The sequence below is a fragment of the Mustela nigripes genome, chromosome X (genome assembly GCF_022355385.1).
Source record: "Mustela nigripes isolate SB6536 chromosome X, MUSNIG.SB6536, whole genome shotgun sequence".
In the NCBI taxonomy this organism is placed as follows: domain Eukaryota; kingdom Metazoa; phylum Chordata; class Mammalia; order Carnivora; family Mustelidae; genus Mustela; species Mustela nigripes.
The window spans coordinates 81,271,070-81,287,813 of record NC_081575.1 but is presented as its reverse complement, the minus strand read 5'-3'; the positions used below and the strand labels follow the sequence as shown (position 1 = coordinate 81,287,813).

Below are 16,744 nucleotides of genomic sequence, written 5' to 3'. Positions count from 1 at the left end.
AAAGTACTCGGCTCCACATCTTGCTTTTTCATAGATCTTTATGTATGAGTACATAAAGAGTTTTCTCATTGGGTAGACATACCAGTATTTATTTGGTCAGTCCTCTCTTGATGGATCTGGTTGCTTCTCATTTTTTGTTATTTTTTAAAAGATTTTATTTATTTATTTGAGAGAAAGGGAGAGAGCAGGAAAGCACAAGCAGGGGAGAGAGGCAGGCAGAGGGAGAAGCAGGCTTCTCGCCCAGCATGACTCCATCCAGTACCCTGAGATCATGACCTGAGCCGAAGGTCACTTATCCGAGTGAGCCACCCAAGCCCCCATCATTTTTTGTTATTATACACACGCTACAGTGAATAACCAGCCTTGCACACATAACAGTTTATATCAATGCAAACATAACTGGAGGAGAAATTCCTAGAAATAGAATTTTGGTATGAAAGTCTCATGTATTTGTACTTCTTATAGTTACCGCAAAAATTGCCCTCAATTGACTAGTTGCCCTCCCATCAGCAATTTATGAGAGGACTTCCCCATCCCAGCTTTGTCAACACAGTGCATTGCCAATGTTTTTATACTTTACCAATGGTATCTCACTGTAATTTTCATTAGTGTTTCTCCAGTCATGGGGTTAGTTACCATTATTGACATACAGACCCTTTGTTAATTTTGATGCTCAGCTATCCAGATACAGAGCAATTACAAATAATCCCAGATCACTCTGTTTTCGGAATTTTCTAACCTACTGCTTCGATGGAGCCCCCAAACTAGAGGACGTTGTTCATTTCCTTTCATTCGGCCCCATTTTTCCAGAACTATCTAAGGCATTTCTGGGGGCACCCCAGATATTTTATTTTAAAACCAGTATCCCTATGGGCTAACATGGTGCCTGGCACAACAGGAAGGGTTCAAACAAACTGTGGAACAAATAAATTAAGAATAACACCAGAAACATTCATTCACTACTTCATATGGCTATATACTTATGTAACTTTCAGTCTGTGTTTGCAATGACGATTTCAAAACTAAAGATAGGGCTGCTTTAGACAGGACATTTGATATGCGGCAGTGAGATATTGTTCTGGGGCTTTTGCTTTTGCAAAATTCACTTTCAAGGGCTGCCTTTTATTTTACAGAGAAGTTTACTGTTTTATTCTTTCTTTATAGTTAACTTTCAAGAGCATGTTGTGTTTACTTTTTGCTTTATAAGACCTGACATGGCTTTTGACCCAATCTGTTGACCACTATGGGGGGGTGGGTGGGAACATTCTTCTTTTTAAAAAAAATTTTTAAATTTTGTATAATTTATGATATATCTTTTTTTTACTTTTTTAAAATTAAATTTATTTTTTTAAATAAACATATAATGTATTATTAGCCCCAGGGGTACAGGTCTGTGAATCGCCAGGTTTACTCATTTCACAGCACTCATCATAGCACATACCCTCCCCAATGTCCATATCCCCACCACCTTCGCCCGTCCTCCCTCCCCCCAGCAACCCTCAGTCTATTTTTTGAGATTGAGTCTTTTATGGTTTCTCTCCCTCCCAATCCCACCTTCTTTCATTTTTTCTTTTCCTACTCCCCAACCCCCCCACATTGCATCTCCACTTCTTCATAACAGGGGAGATCATATGAAAGTTGTCTTTCTCCGATTGACTTATTTCACTAAGCAAAATACCCTCTAGTTCCATCCACATCATCGCAAATGGCAAGATTTCATTTCTTTTGATGGCTGCATAGTATTCCGTTGTGTATATATACCACATCTTCTTTATCCATTCATCTGTTGGTGGACATCTAGGTTCTTTCCATAGTTTGGCTATTGTGGACATTGCTGCTATAAACATTCAAGTGCACGTGCCCCTTCAGAGCAACACATTTGTATCTTTAAGATATATACCCAGTAGTGCAATTGCTGGGTCATAGGGTAGCTCTATTTTCAGTTTTTTGAGGAACCGTCACACGGTTTTCCAGAGTGGTTGCACCAGCTTGCATTCAGGTGGGAATATTCTTAAAAATTCCTTCCACAGAGGTGGGAGGAAAGCAGAGAACTCATTTATGTTGATTTAGCTACACTCTTTTGGCCAGATTCCTTTGTGACCACGTACGCTCACATGTGGGACACCTAGCCAAGGATCTCAGGGGGAAGAGAACACGGAGTGAACAGAATCTATAACTCTTGATTAAATTATTAACTTTGCTTCATTAGCACTACATTCTAACTACTTCACTTGGCAAGGTATTGTTGTATAGGTATTTATTACTTGCCACAGAATTAGCTCCTGCAAGTCTTGTGGAGCCAAAGGCTGAAAGAGAATTCATTATCATTATCATCATTAATAGTAATACTAACTGACATTTATTGAGTGTTAATCTTTTTCTATTTTATATATATTAGTATCTTGTATCCTATTATCTCATTTTACAAATAAAAACCCTGCAACAGAATGGAATTAGGTAACTTGAACAAGGTGACACAACTATTAAGTGTCTGAGTCTATTTGGTTCTGAGCCCAGGCAGTCTGGGTCCAGAGCCCATTCTCATACCATTTTCTTTTGCAATTCACAAAAGGTGAAATAACCTTTTCCTCCAACCTGTCAGCAGTCAGTGGCGACACCAAGTGGTAATATTTGTGTACTGCAGCCCTCTCCAACTTCACCATCACTCTTGCCCAAGCTCTCCCAAATAAATTTATATCTGCTCACTCTACAGAGGTAGCTTCATGACAAGTCTGCTTCCAACCAGATTGCTGTCCTTCAACCTCTCTTCTTCTTCTATCAGAGGAAAAGGCATCTTTTCCAAGATTAGCTTCTGTTTTGCATCACATTTCTATCTCCACGTATTTTACTCCATTATTTATCCCTCCCTTTTCTTGCCTCTTCAGTTTCGGTTTCACCAGTGGCTCTTCCTGCTCAACCTACAAATAAGCTCTGGATTTTCCTATTTTGCAATGAGAAAACCAAACAAATGAACCTCTCTTTGAACAATCACCCCAGATTCACTTAAAAAAAAAAAAAAAGAAAGATTTTATTTATTTATTTAAGAGAGAGCAAGAGAGAGAGAAAGCATGACGGGGGGAGGTCAGAGGGAGAAGCAGACTCCCAGCTGAGTAGGTGCCCAACTCGGGACTCAGAACTTGGGACTCGATCCTGCGACTCCAGGATCATGACCTGAGCGAACGACAGATGCCCAACTGTCTGAGCCACCCAGGTGGCTCCGCCGCCAGATTAACTTTTTTTTTTAAAGATTTTATTTATTTATTTGACAGAGAAATCACAAGTAGGCAGAGAGGCAGACAGAGAGAGAAGGGGAAGCAGGCTCGCCGCTGAGCAGAGAGCCTGATGAGGGGCTTGATCCCACAACCCTGGGATCATGACATGAGCCAAAGGCAGCCGCTTAACTGACTGAGCCACCCAGGCATCACCAGATTCAGTTTTTTAAAGAAGAGTTCCAATAATGGGATTCTCTTGCTCAAAAACCTTAATTCTTTCTCAATCACTTTCTGAATTAAGTACAAATCTCAGTCTGACATTCAGGATCCTCTAAAATTTGGCCTGAATTTCTGGCTGTTTCTCCCTGACACTTCCCTACCCTAAGCTTCAATCATACAGGATACTTACACGTCCTCATAGGTGATTTCCTTTGCACAAGTTACTATCTCCACTTGGATTTACTTTTATCAGAGGACTCAGTATAACTTTCCCTGGATTCTTTCTAGTTACTTATGGGTATCTCCCACGCACCCACCCACCCACCTGTTAGACTGTGAGTGCCTGAAGGCAGGGACTAAACGCTACCAGGTGAGAAAGTAAAAATGAGCTTGGACCAAGAAAACTAAAATCTGGCTATTCATCAGGCTGGAGTAACAGACACAGATAAAGCCAGCTGCAGATTTTATAGGGAACAATATTTCTCCCAAAGACACGTGCAGCTGTAAACTGATAACAACCCCCTTTGAGTGACCACCACCTTTTCTTTATTCAGCAAGAAACTTTGTTCTCTACAATCACAGACTATCAGAGACTTTGCTGTTTGAAATCATACCAACGAGAATAAAACATCCCACATTTGTCTGGAGGACATAAGGTTCTTGGACCCGAAGATGCAGCCTTGATTTCCTATCCAGGTGTAGAGCTCTGGATAAGGGGTATCTGGACACAACATTCCACATCTATTTTTACTTGGTGGTTTCCAAGGAAACAGTCCTCTGGGTTCATTTCACAGTCCAGACCTGATGTTGACCCCTTCACACAGTCCTGCTTCCCACTTCCCCAAAACAATCCTTCATTTAAAATCTATCTAAACTCCACCATTCCCTCAAATTCTGTAGTGACTGCTTTTCTTTGTTTGCTGAAGTGCCCCCATGGTTTCTCTTGTGGGTGGTCTTCTTCAATGCAGTGGTCAAAAAGCCTGACTTTTAGATTACCTGGATTGATTATATGGATTCCGATATCAGTTCTGCTGATAACTAACTAGCAGGATCACCTTAAAAAGCCAATGCACTCCTCTGGCCTATTTTCTTTTCTGTAAAATGAGGGGCTGTTTCTTACAATCCTAGGTAGACCTGGGTTGGACGCTCAGTTCTGCCACTTAAGTGAGGCCTGTGATTTTTTCTTTTTTTTTTTTAAGATTTTATTTATTTGTCAGAGAGAGACAGAGAGCGCACACAAGCAGGCAAAGGCGGAGAGAGAAGCAGGCTCTCCGCCAAGCAAGGAGTGATGTGGGACTCAATTCCAGGACTCTGGGATCATGACCCGAGCTGAAGGCAGCGGCCCAACCGACTGAGCCACCCAGGAGTCCTGATTTCTGAGCCTCCTTGAAAACCGCTGCGCAGATTATCCAATGTTGCAATGAAGATCCAGTTGATTGTTAAGAGCATCACTATATTCCATCATTATTCTTACTCCTCTTATGTGAGCTCAGGCAAGTTACTTAATCTTTTTGTGGCCCCGTTTTCTCATGAATAAAAGTGGAGAATAATAGTACGTACCCCAGTGTGGTTATTGCGGGCATTAAATGAGATGAAAATGAGTTAAGGGCTTAGAGCAGTGCCTGGCACATAATTAGAGGCTCCAAATATGTGAGCTAATGTAATTAGTATTAGATTACTACTAGCTGTCCCGTGGACCAGAAGTTCAGGATAAACAGTTCCATTCTAAGGACAAAACCCCAAAGAACCGTAGCCCAGGCTGGAAACGGTGAAACATAAAGGAGCGTTTCTTTTTCAAGCGCAATTGGCACGCCCTGCACTGAGTTAAGGACCCGCCCAGTCCTCATTAAATATGGCAGCAAGCGGGGCCGACCTACCGCGGCTGCGCATGCGGAAACTCCTCCTTCGCCGCTTTCTCCGCCCGGCCGCCTCCCCTGCTCGCCTCACCCCCAGCCCGGGCTGGGCCGAGGTGCCTGGAGAAGGCCGGCCTGGGCGCGCACGCGCAGACCTTGGCTCTGCTTGGCCGACACTTGCGAGGCGCCTGTCACATGAGCCGCGGGCCCGCTCCGCTCCCCCTCCTCCCGGCTGGGCTGTGAATGAAGCTCTGCAGGCTACGTGGGGCGCTAGCTCAGCTTGGTGTCCTGGACGCCAGAGCCGTCTGAGCGCTCGGCCGGCCGGCGGTCGACACCGGCTCCGCCGCCCCCGACCTCGGCGACAGGTAAAGACAGATGGGCTGTCGCTTTCCCAACAGGTCCTTCGTGGGCCGCTGGCCCCCCGGCCGGCTCGCGGAGCACCTCCAGAGAGCAGCGACACGGGGAAAGCGTTCCTCCGCTGGCTCGGCCCCCCGGAGATGGGGGTTCCCCTTGCCCGGCCGCCGCCGCCTGGCACTCGGAGGAGTTAGACCGGCTAGTTCTAGCCAGTGCAGGGCGGCATCTTCCCGCGAGCCCTGCCCTATTCTGCGAGCGAGGGTCCCTGCGCTGTCCCAGTGAAGTTTTCTCGCGGAGCGGCGCCAAGCCCGTCCCGCTTTTGAATGGGGGGGAGGCTGGCTGCAAGGCGTCCCCTTTCCAGGACTGGGGCAGAGTGGTTTGGGTTGGTGAAGCTCTGTCGAGGCCCCGTTCTTCCTCCTGCTCTGGACTCGCAGGTTTGTGTGGGTCTTTGCGAAGTGGACTCTGGGCTCTCAGAAAAGTCGGTGCTGCGAGTTTTCCTCCCCCCACCCATTCACGCGGGTAGCTTGTTCTCTCCAGGCTTTCTAGGCTTGCGTTGGAGCGCCTTCACTGCGAAGGGGAAAGCTTTACCTTCACGCTGATGCACGTTTACCTTTCTTAATATTTCAGAGCAAATCAGTTTCCTGGAGTGCCAAGCGAAGTTGTCCGTGTGCCCGTGAGATAACGTCAGTGTAAGCTACCCCGAATAAGTGAGGGAAATCGACAACCGTGGAGCGTAAAAATCCAGTAAGAATCTGCTTTACAGTCATCTTCATACATTTATTAGCAACTACCCGGGTTTAACTTCAGAGATGTTAAATTTCGCCTGGTCCCACGAGGCGCGGACCACTACTTAACTGTACACGAAATAAGGGGGGTGGGTGGGAAGACAAACCAAAACAAACTGTCCCAGGTTCCAGATAAGTCATAAGAGCGCTTTTTTCCTGGTGAATTCATCATTGGACTTCTGAGTTCCTAAGTTTTCTTGGACTTTGGGAACCTTTCCTTATCTAAAGCATTGTTTTTTCTCTATGGGTGCTTTTGGGACTGTGTACACATTGACACTCTTGTCCTTTAAAAAAAAAAAGTCATTAAGAAAGACCAAAATGATGATTCTCAAGTTCGTATTAGTCTTTAGTGTATGCGTGTTACCATTTTCACTTCCAGGGTGGAGGTGTTGCTGGTCTAAGCGATGGAAATCGCAAAATGTAATTTCATGTTGACCAACTCCAAAAAGGTGAGGACTTTTTCTTAGACAAAGCAGATGGCTTGTATGCTAAATAAGGAAGACCAGTTTATTAATTAAGAACTTAAGTGGCCAGCACTTTGTTTAATATATTAAGCCACTGAATCAAATGAAGTAGATACTTCTTCGCCTCCTTCTCATTCCTAGCTCCTTTCCTATCCTTGAAAATTGTGTTGTCCCTAAGACTGACTTGGACGCTGTAAATTTAGGAATTAGCTGAATTAATTTGGTTGTACTTAAATTAGCATTCTGTTTTTACTTTTTTTTTTGTCTTTGGTTCTTCTTTCCCCTGAATATGAAAGAAGTATATGCTACCTATAGGACATTGGGAAAGTGTGGGAAAGTATAACGAAGCATAGAGGAAGAACCATGACCCAAAGGGCATTGCTCTTTTCTTTATTATGCTTCCTTTCTTTTCCATCCTGATACAGGGGCTGTTCTAAAACTTGAAGTATTACAAAATTTGTTTTCCTATCTACTAATTTTTTAATGTAAAGTTGGTGTTGGGGGGTGGGTAGGTGAGGGCATTGGTTCTTCATTCCCTACACTGTGGAGCTTCAGAGTAGGAAAGAACATTTAGTGGTTATCTCACTCAACCACCCATCCTTTGAGATTCTGAAACCCATTTACTGAAGATCCAGTGTTTCATGCAGAATTGGACAGCACTCAGTGTCCATAGTAACTGACTCTAGATCTTCCCGTTCTTTTTTTGTTTTAAAGATTTTATTTATTTATTTGACAGAGATCACAAGTAGGCAGAGAGAGAGGGGGAAGCAGGTTCCCCCCTGAGCAGAGAGCCCATTGCGGGGCTCGGCTTGGTCCCAGGACCCTGGGATCATGACCTGAGCTGAAGGCAGAGGCTTTAACCCACTGAGCCACCCAGGTGCCACCCCCCCAATCTGTCTTTTTAAGGCGATACCTTGCTGGGAGAAACTTGACATTGCTCCTGTGTGCATATCCTCGAAAGAGAGGTTCAAAGAGGGACAGGAGGTAACTTTTAAGGATTTGAAATGTTTTTTTTTTCATTTAGGTATTCATTTTTCTGTTCACATTTTCAGGTTCAGGGCGTGAGCTGCTTGCAAGAAACAAGGCCACGCAGCTGCTGTTCCATCTACATCCCATTCAAGCCTCCTTATAAAACTGGAGGAATTTGGGAAACTGAGTGTGTGACCCCCAACGTGGGAGAGGACAGGATCAAGATGGCCATGTGGCAGGGTAAGAGATCAGCACTTATTTCTCTGACTGGTTTTTCTTCCTCCTCTGTCCTCCATCCCAACCCAACCCCCCAAGCCAGTGGCAGGCAGCCAGCTGTTTCTTTAATTTAACCCTTTGTCTCCACAAAGACAAAGGATATTAATTTAAAAGAAGTTGCTGCTGGCTAGAAGTTTAATGAATTTTAAGGTAGGGGTGGAGGGGTAGGGAGAGGGAAGTAAGCTGGAAAATGTAATGCCAGAAGCATTTCAAAGAGCTCCCTTCATTTGAACATGTGCTTTTGGGGTGTTATATGTGAGGAAACAGAGGATTTTTTTTTCATATTTGTGTTTTTCATTTGTTTCCGGCAAATTCCTATCATAAGGTTCCGACAGTGGGGGAGACAGATGTCAGCACCTCTCTGGCTTCCTCTTCCCCATAAAGACTTTAAAGCATATTTACTGTTATAATGTTTATATTTGGTGATACAAGGAAAATTCCTATTTTAACAATGTGAACTACCCAAGAGCAAAACTCAGGGATATCTTGCCTGATGGGTTTACATCTCTTGTGAACCTGAGAATTCCTACCACATACGAAGTTATTTTTTATTTTTGGTGGGGATGAGGACTGTGCATTTGGGAGACTATATCAGCATTTCTGGGGGTATGTGGGATTTTTATGTTTCTCCAAAGGGCATGTGGGTTTAAGAAATGATAGACAAATGCTGTCCAAACTGGTCTATGACCCATAAAAGGTTAAGGATCACTTAGGTGGAGCAGAATATGCAAGAACTTGAATAGCTATAAATTTTCAACAGGTAGGTTTGTTGGTTCTCTGAAGTATCTGTTAAAACTGTCTCCTGCTGGTTATGCCTTCAGGTGTGAAGGCACACAAATGTAACATAGTTTTGATGTACAAGGATTGTCGGTTTGAAGATGTTTATTGAAATGGGATTTGGGGATGCCTGGGAGGCTCAGTTGGTTAAGCATCTGCCTTTAGCTCAGGTCATGTGGGATTGAGCCCCACATCAGGTTCCTTGCTCAGCAGGGAGTCTGCTTCTCCATCTGCCTGCCCTTCTCCCTGCTTGTTTCCTCATACTTTCTCTCGGACAAATAAATAAAATCTTAAAAAAAAGAAAAAAAGAAATGGGATTTGGCCTGTATTGCTTTGCTTTGACGAACACAGTGGATGCTGATCAGGAGCAGTTTGGAAATTACTGTTCAAATCCTGAGACATTCTTTTATTCAACAAGCATGGTACAGAGATGCGTAGAACAGAGACCTAGAGGGCTCCTCGTCTTATGGGAAAGAGTGACATCTAAACAAATAATTGGGTTAGGTTGAATTACGTGTCGGAATAGGGAGAGGTGCAAAATGTGACGGAAGCCTAGAGAAAAGCATGCCGAATTTTGAATTTTGAGCTGATCTGAAAAAAATGAGTGGGAGTTTGCCAGATGGGCAAATGAGAGAATTGCATTCTGGGCAGGACAGAGAAGCACTGTTTGGGAACTTCCAAGTTACTCCGTTTGCCTTGTGTGAGATGTGTGGGCCACGACCTCGGATGAAGCTGGGAAGGTAGTCGGAGGCCAGATAATAAAGAACCTTGTATGTTCTAGGAAGGATTTTACACTTTATCCGGGAGACAAAGATCCTAAACAGGGAAGTAACATAATCAGATTTTGTTTTAGAAAGATTACTTTGGCAGCAGTGTTAAGGTGAAGTTGGAGCTAGAGAGAAAGCAAGCCAAGAACCGGTTGGAAGGTTTTTGGTAGAGTAGTTGAGGGAAGGAGGCGGTGGTCTGAGCAGAAGCAGGGGCAGCAGGGACAGAGAGCCACGGGATGAATTCTAGAACTGTCCTGTGACTGGATGTGGCTGGGGGACAGCCCAGGCTGACACCCAGTTAGGGTGTTTGAGACTGGTGATGCCAGCCACAGAGCTGACCATGGGAGGAGGTCACAAGGGCATGGGGATGATGGGAAGTTAGAGTACCGACTTTGGTTTGGCCTCTTTTGCTTGGGACACCTGTGGGCTGTCAGGTCCATGATTAAAAGATAGTGCTGGGAGTAGAGAACTGAAGTTGGTGCGGGTGGGGATCTAAAGTTTTGTTCGGAATGACGCAGAAAGAGCTTGTATTTTTTTTCTCTGTTTAATGGGAAATGTCGTTAGTAGTTAATGATTTATTTATTTTCTAATAAAAACATTTTAATGGGTGCCAGTTCTTAATAAAATGGCCCATTTTCTTAATAAATAATGTATTTTGCTCTCTCAGCCCTGAAACTGGATCTGCTTAAAATGACATTGGAGTAAAACCGAATTTTTCTACCATTAGTGAAGAGGGGAGTATTCCCTATAATTGTGACTTATTCTTTGTTGTTGTGCAACCTCCGAACTGACAAGTGTAGTATAATGATAGTGTGGCTGGCTGTATGGTTAAAAATATGGTTTTAGGGTCGCTTCTGCTGGTTCTATCACATGATAGCTGTGAGACCTTGGGCAAGTCCCTTAACCTCTCTGTTTCTCAGATTTCCTCAGTTTCCACCTTTGTAAAATGAGAATAATAATAGAACTCATCTTATAGAGTCATTTTGAAGATTAATCTACGTAAAGCACTTAGGACTTTGTAAGTGCCGTGTTAAGTGTATGCCTTTATTCTTAGTAGTAAGACAGAATATTGCCCAGCATATAGTAAGTGGTCATTAAAATTTAGCAGTAGCTGCTGTTGTTACTACCATTACTATGGCTACTACTTATATGACTACTGCTATTGTTGTCACTATTATTTTGCTCTAGCCTGAGGTGGGCCTGAGGCCCTGTTCTGTGGAGGGAGTTTCAGGTTGTCCTTGGAAGCCCTGCCCTGTGGTCATCTGTTTGGGTCTTTAAGTAGAGGTTTCAATTCTTAGAAAACCTCTAAAGCATCCTTAGAAAACATCTAGCCCAACCCCAGAGGTTAAGTGATATGCCCATACTCAGACAGGTTGATAGTGGTGACAGGACTAAAACCCAGGTGTCCTGGTTCCCTATTCCAATTTTCTTTCCATGGGCTCACAGAAGAGGGAATGTGTGGGTCTGTTCTCAGCTCAAGGAAGCTCTGAGTCAGTTTCTAGAGCTAGTTGAGGAACTCTAAGAGCCAGAGGAAGCCAGGTCTCAGCCTCTGGGGTCAATGTTGTCTAGCTCCTCCTTGGAGAAAATTTTTTTCTTTTAAAGATTTATTTATTTATTTATTTATTTGACAGAGAGAGATCACAAGTAGGCAGAGAGGCAGGCAGAGAGAGAGAGAGAGGAGGAAGCAGGCTCCCTGCTGAGCACAGAGCCCGATGCGGGACTCGATCCCAGGACCCTGAGATCATGACCTGAGCCGAAGGCAGCGGCTTAACCCACTGAGCCACCCAGGCGCCCCCAATTTTTTTCTTTTTAAAAAGATTTTTATTTATTTATTTGACAGAGATCACAAGTAGGTAGAGAAGCAGGCAGAGAGGGTGAGGGGAAGCAAGCTCCCTTCTGAGCAGAGAGCTTGGTTGCGGGGCTTGATCCCAGGACCCTGGGATCATGACCTGAGCCGATGGCAGAGGCTTTAACTCACTGAGACACCCAGCGGCACCCTTCCTTGGAGAACTTTATCAGAATTCCCATACCTCTTAAACATGGCTGGCATTATTGACTTCATTCGATGAAGCCCACTAACACATTTCCTGGCTCCTTTAAACAGAGTCTACAGGGCCAAATTTAATATTTTTGGTAACTCAGGGTCATCATCAATACCATCAGTTTTCTTGGTCTAATGGTCAAGAATTATTGACAAGAGGACTAGCCAGTTTGGGGTGGCATGAGGTTGAAGATATGTGGTCGGGTATTATTTCTTTATTTGGTTGTCATTAGGCACCAGCTTGCACCAGGCATTGTGCTGAGCCCTGGAGGTGCTGTGGTTAGTAAAACGGGTACGGTCTCTGCTTTCATGGAGCTTGCCAACTAGGATAAAGGGAACATTTCAAATTCACGAAATGATTTATTGAACAAATGTCCCGAAGTAATTTGGAAAAAATGACACCAATATAAATTTAGAAGATGAAAATAGTGTTTCTTTTTAGTAGGGAGTGCCTCAGAATTGTCCATAGTGCTTTTAGAAAGGTGCCTGCTCAGGTCGTAGGCCCCTAAATTGTGGTTCAGTCTTGGGACCTGAGCATTTAAAAAAACAAACAAACAACAAACCTCTGTAAGCAATTCTGCTCAGTAATTCTGTTTGGGAACGGCTACATTAAAGAATTAAAACTTTTTAAAAAAGGGATGGTAATGGAACTCAGAAATATAGGAGAACATATAATTGTGGGGTAGGGAAGATATTTGTATGCATAATATTAAAGGTAAAATAAAGAATAAAACAATATAATCAACTATATGAAAATTTAAAAGTTCCTCCGAAAACCATACAGTTAATGAAAAAACTGGAAGCAATTGCAACAAGACTCATTATTCTTAATACATAAAGACTTACAGAGCAATAAGAAAAACATAAGTGTTCGACTAGCAAAGGATGGGAATAGGAAAATACATAAAAGAAGAAATCTAGGGCGCCTGGGTGGCTCAGTGTGTTAAGCCGCTGCCTTCGGCTCAGGTCATGATCTCAGGGTCCTGAGATCGAGTCCCGCATCGGGCTCTCTGCTCAGCAGGGAGCCTGCTTCTCTCTCTCTCTCTCTCTGCCTGCCTCTCCTTCTACTTGTGATTTCTCTCTGTCAAATAAATAAATAAAATCTTTAAAAAAAAAAAAAAGAAGAAGAAATCTAAATGGCCCATTAATGTGAAAAATGTTCTCAGTGGTAGTCAAGGGAGATTTAGGATGGCATACCATTTGCTCCAATATAATTTGCAAAAATTAAAAAGGAATGACACAATTCAGTGCTGGCAAGGACATGAGGAAGCAGGCATTCTGATACACTTCTAGTGGGAACATGAGTTTGGCAGTGTTTATCAGAAGCTTTAAAAACCATATTTACCTTTTGACCCAGCATTGTTTTTTTGGGGGGGGGGATTTATCCCAAGGAAGTAATTAAGGATGTGCACAAAGGTATGTCAATAAGGATATTCATTGCACCATTTTTGAAGTGGGGAAAAATTGGTAACGTTTGCATTCTGAGAGAGCGATGCAGTGGAATACTATAGTTACCAAAAAGGATAATGTTGAGTTCTCCTTATTAACATAGAACATAGGTCCATAGTGTGATGTTATGTGAGTGGTGGTGGGGGAAGCAGATCCCAGATTATCCATAGTTAAAAGTGTTGGCTCCGGGGATGAAAGGCACAGCATAGGGAATATAGTCAGTGGTATAGTAACACACCATTGCATGGTGACAGTTGTGTGGTGACCATTGTGTGGTGACAGTTGCGTGGTGACAGATGAGAGCTATATTTGAGGTGAAGCACAGCATAAGGGATAGACTTGTGGGCTCACTGTATTGTACACCTGAAACTAATCTAACATTGTGCGTCAACCATACTCAAAAAAAAAAAAAAAAAAGAAAGAAAGAAAGAAAGAAAAGAAAAGAAAAGAAAAGAAAAAGAAAAAAATGTTGGGACGCCTGGGTGGCTCAGTTGGCTGGGCGTTTGCCTTCTGCTCCGGTCATGATCCTGGGGTCCTGGGATTGAGTCCCGTATCAGGCTCCTTGCTCAGTGGGGAGCTTGCTTCTCCCTCTGCCTGCTGCTCCCCCTGTTTGCTTGCTCTCTCTCTTTCTCTCTCTCTCTCTCTGTCTATCTCTCTCTGACAAATAAATAAATAGATCTTAAAAAAAAAAGTCTGGGCTCTGGGTTTAGAGATGGGTTGAAATCCCAGCTTTATCAGCTGGGTGATGTTGTTAGTAAGAAAGGGAAAAAATTGTAGTGAACCCAATAGTTCCCAACTCGTACACCCACTAGGATCACCTGGGGAGCTCTTAAACCCTCCCAGGTGCAGGTCTCACCCAGCTGATTAAAAGCCATAATCTTTGGGGACTGGATGCAGCCTTCAGGAGTTTTGAAGCTCCCTGGGTGACTTCAATGTGTAGACAAGTTTGGGAATGGTGGAGCTAACACAGAGAGGGTGGATGGTGGGAATATGAGGAAATCACAGTGGCTGGCATGTGGTAGTGGTCAATACATGGTAACTATTATTAGTAACTATCATTTCTTAATAATCTGACCCCATTTTTATAAGATTTTATTTATTTATTAGAGAGAGAGATCATAGGCAGAGAGGCAGGCAGAGAGACAGAGGGGGAAGCAGGCTCCCCGCTGAGCGGAGAGCCCAATGTGGGGCTCGATTCCAGGATCCTGCGGTCATGTCCTGAGCTGAAGGCAGAGGCTTAACCCACTGAGCCACCCAGGTGCCCAGTATGACCCCATTTTAATATATGTGTTTGTGTCTATGTGCGTATGATATAAAGAAAAATCTGAGGGGATGTACACAAAAGTATTAAAAAAGAAATTACAGTTGACTTTGTTTTTGCTTATTTGACAGTTGTTTTTGCTTATTTGTATCTTCCAATTTTTCTGTAACTAATATGGATTCCTTGATAATTGTTTTTAAAAAGTGTAACTTCTGAAGGAAATCTCTGATAAATGTGCACAACTTTACATATTGTCATATTTATAATAGTGAAAAACTGAAGACATAGTTTCCATAGTAGGGGAATGTGAGTAAATTATGGCAGGTCCACATAGTAAAACATCTGGCCATTAAATATCAAGACTTATGCTGAGAAAAATCTTCATGATACAGTGAAAAAATATGGTACTATTCCATTTCTGTCTTTTTAATTTAAGTGTGAGATTATATGTATTTCTGTGTGTTCACATGTTACACGCCTGTGAATGTAATGATAAATATGGAATGGAAGGAACCAAAGTTGTTAAAGTGGCTATCTCCAGGTAGTAGGATGCACTTTTTCCCCCTCTTGTTTGGTCTTTTATTTTCCAGATTTTATACAATGAGTATGTATTACTTTTATAATAAAAAAATAAGTGGGCACCTGGCTGGCTCAGTGGGTTAAAGCCTTTCCCTTTGGCTCTGGTCATGATCCCAGGGTCCTGGGATTGAGTCCCGCATCGGGCTCTCTGCTCTTCACGGAGCCTGCTTCCTCCTCTCTCTCTGCCTGCCTCTCTGCCTACCTGTGATCTCTGTCAAATAAATAAATAAAATTTAAAAAATAAGTTATTTGAAAATGCAATATACAACAATAGCGTCACGAATGAGGAGTGAATTGTGTGGGCTTCTGGACAGTTTCTTCAGGCACTCTATGCCCTCCCCCAACATTAAAAAAAAAAAGAACCCAAGACCCCCAAGCCTTTGGTCAGAGCAGTTTTTTTGCTACTAGTACTTCCTTAAGTACTCTTGTGATTTTTGGCCGTCTCTCCTATTGACTCCAGAAACTCTTTTGGGAGTGAGAGTGGGGACAGGCAGGGAGATTGTGCAAAAATTGGGAAATTACCGTTCATCTGACGTGGGATTACATAATAAGAGGAGGTAGCAAAATATGTCAGGGTAAGCATGAACATAAGGCAGAGGAAAACTGTAGTAAAACAGATAGTAGCAATGAGAAACTCCCGATCTAAAGGAAGTATGTTTTGACCTCACAGATTTTTTTTTTCTTAGCACATCACAGTGTATATTTGTAAACACTCTGGTGATTTAGCTAACACATGGAGGCTGGGGGAGCATCACAAAGCAGTTAGTGGATTGATGACAGAGCTTCAGTGTGAAATCAGGATCGCTGTGTGGCTTGAGAGTTGGACCACCATCATCTGCGAGAAGCCATCTGTTCCTGCCTGTTGACCAAAACATTAGTATCTACACAACTCTCAAACAAAAGTTGCGTTGTTAGAGCAGGAGTAAGGACACAGAGCAAACTGCCCCTTTTTCTCTTTATCTGGCAGAGTGTTTCACCTGTGGCAGGTCCAAGAGAAGGGTTCTTCAGTCTCTTTTCACTCTCACCTCCTACAGGTCCTTAGCGGGGCAGAAAAGGGGGGGGTTAGATGGGGGGTAAGCAAAAATAATCTTCCAGAAAATATTTCTCTAAGAGCCAGCCGTTCCTTCTCAAGCAGACGGCTGTGGAAGGAGCATGGGCCCTGGAATCTGATACATCCGAATCTGAACCCAGTGCTGCCAGGTGGTGGCCGAAGTTACCAAACTCTGAAAGCTTCGCTTGTCTCATCATCGGGTCAAGGGTAGCCTCAGGAGACAGACTCCCTGGGTTTGTATATTGGCTGTCACTGCTAGCTGTGGGCAAGTTATTTTATCTCTTCGTGTTTCACCTTCCTCATCTGTAAAATGGGTTTAGAATAATCATACCTACTCATAAGAGGATTGGGAGGATGAGATGAGGTAATACATCTAGAACCTTGGCACACTGCTGGCCACTTGTTAGGCACTCACCTTTACTATTAAAACGTGCAAAAAGGATATGACAATATTTGCTTCTCGTGGTCATGTACAAGAGTGAGAATCATTAAACACTCACCTGTTGTAGCTGTTCTGATTGTATTATAATTGTGGCAGAAAAAAACATCAACTTAAGTCTTCAAGGGATTTTTTTAAAAGATTTTATTTATTGGACAGAGAGAGATCACAAGTAGGCAGAGAGGCAAGCAGAGTGTTTGAGAGAGAGAGAGAGGAGGAAGCAGGCTCCCTGCCCAGCAGAGAGCCCG

The 16,744-nt window shown here is 43.3% G+C and overlaps 1 protein-coding gene and 1 long non-coding RNA gene across 3 annotated transcripts in view; both read left to right on the top strand.

The window, feature by feature from the left end:
• The window catches only part of LOC132007716 (uncharacterized), a 50,815-nt gene extending 45,650 nt beyond the window's left edge, over window positions 1-5,165 (top strand). Inside the window, exon 3 of the long non-coding RNA XR_009401420.1 lies at window positions 4,631-5,165. This is a non-coding gene — a long non-coding RNA (uncharacterized LOC132007716). The remainder of the gene's footprint in view (window positions 1-4,630) is intronic.
• Window positions 5,166-5,424: 259 nt separating this feature from the next.
• The window catches only part of CLCN5 (chloride voltage-gated channel 5), a 158,489-nt gene continuing 147,169 nt past the window's right edge, over window positions 5,425-16,744 (top strand). The window contains exons 1-3 of one of the 2 annotated variants that reach the window (XM_059385861.1): window positions 5,425-5,649; window positions 6,266-6,382; window positions 7,940-8,096. In XM_059385861.1, coding sequence (XP_059241844.1) covers window positions 8,081-8,096 — 16 coding nt within the window. In that variant the 5' untranslated portion in view covers window positions 5,425-5,649; window positions 6,266-6,382; window positions 7,940-8,080. Of the gene's footprint in view, window positions 5,650-6,018; window positions 6,073-6,265; window positions 6,383-7,939; window positions 8,097-16,744 lie in introns of those variants that run through there. The other variant, XM_059385862.1, reaches the window with a different exon arrangement.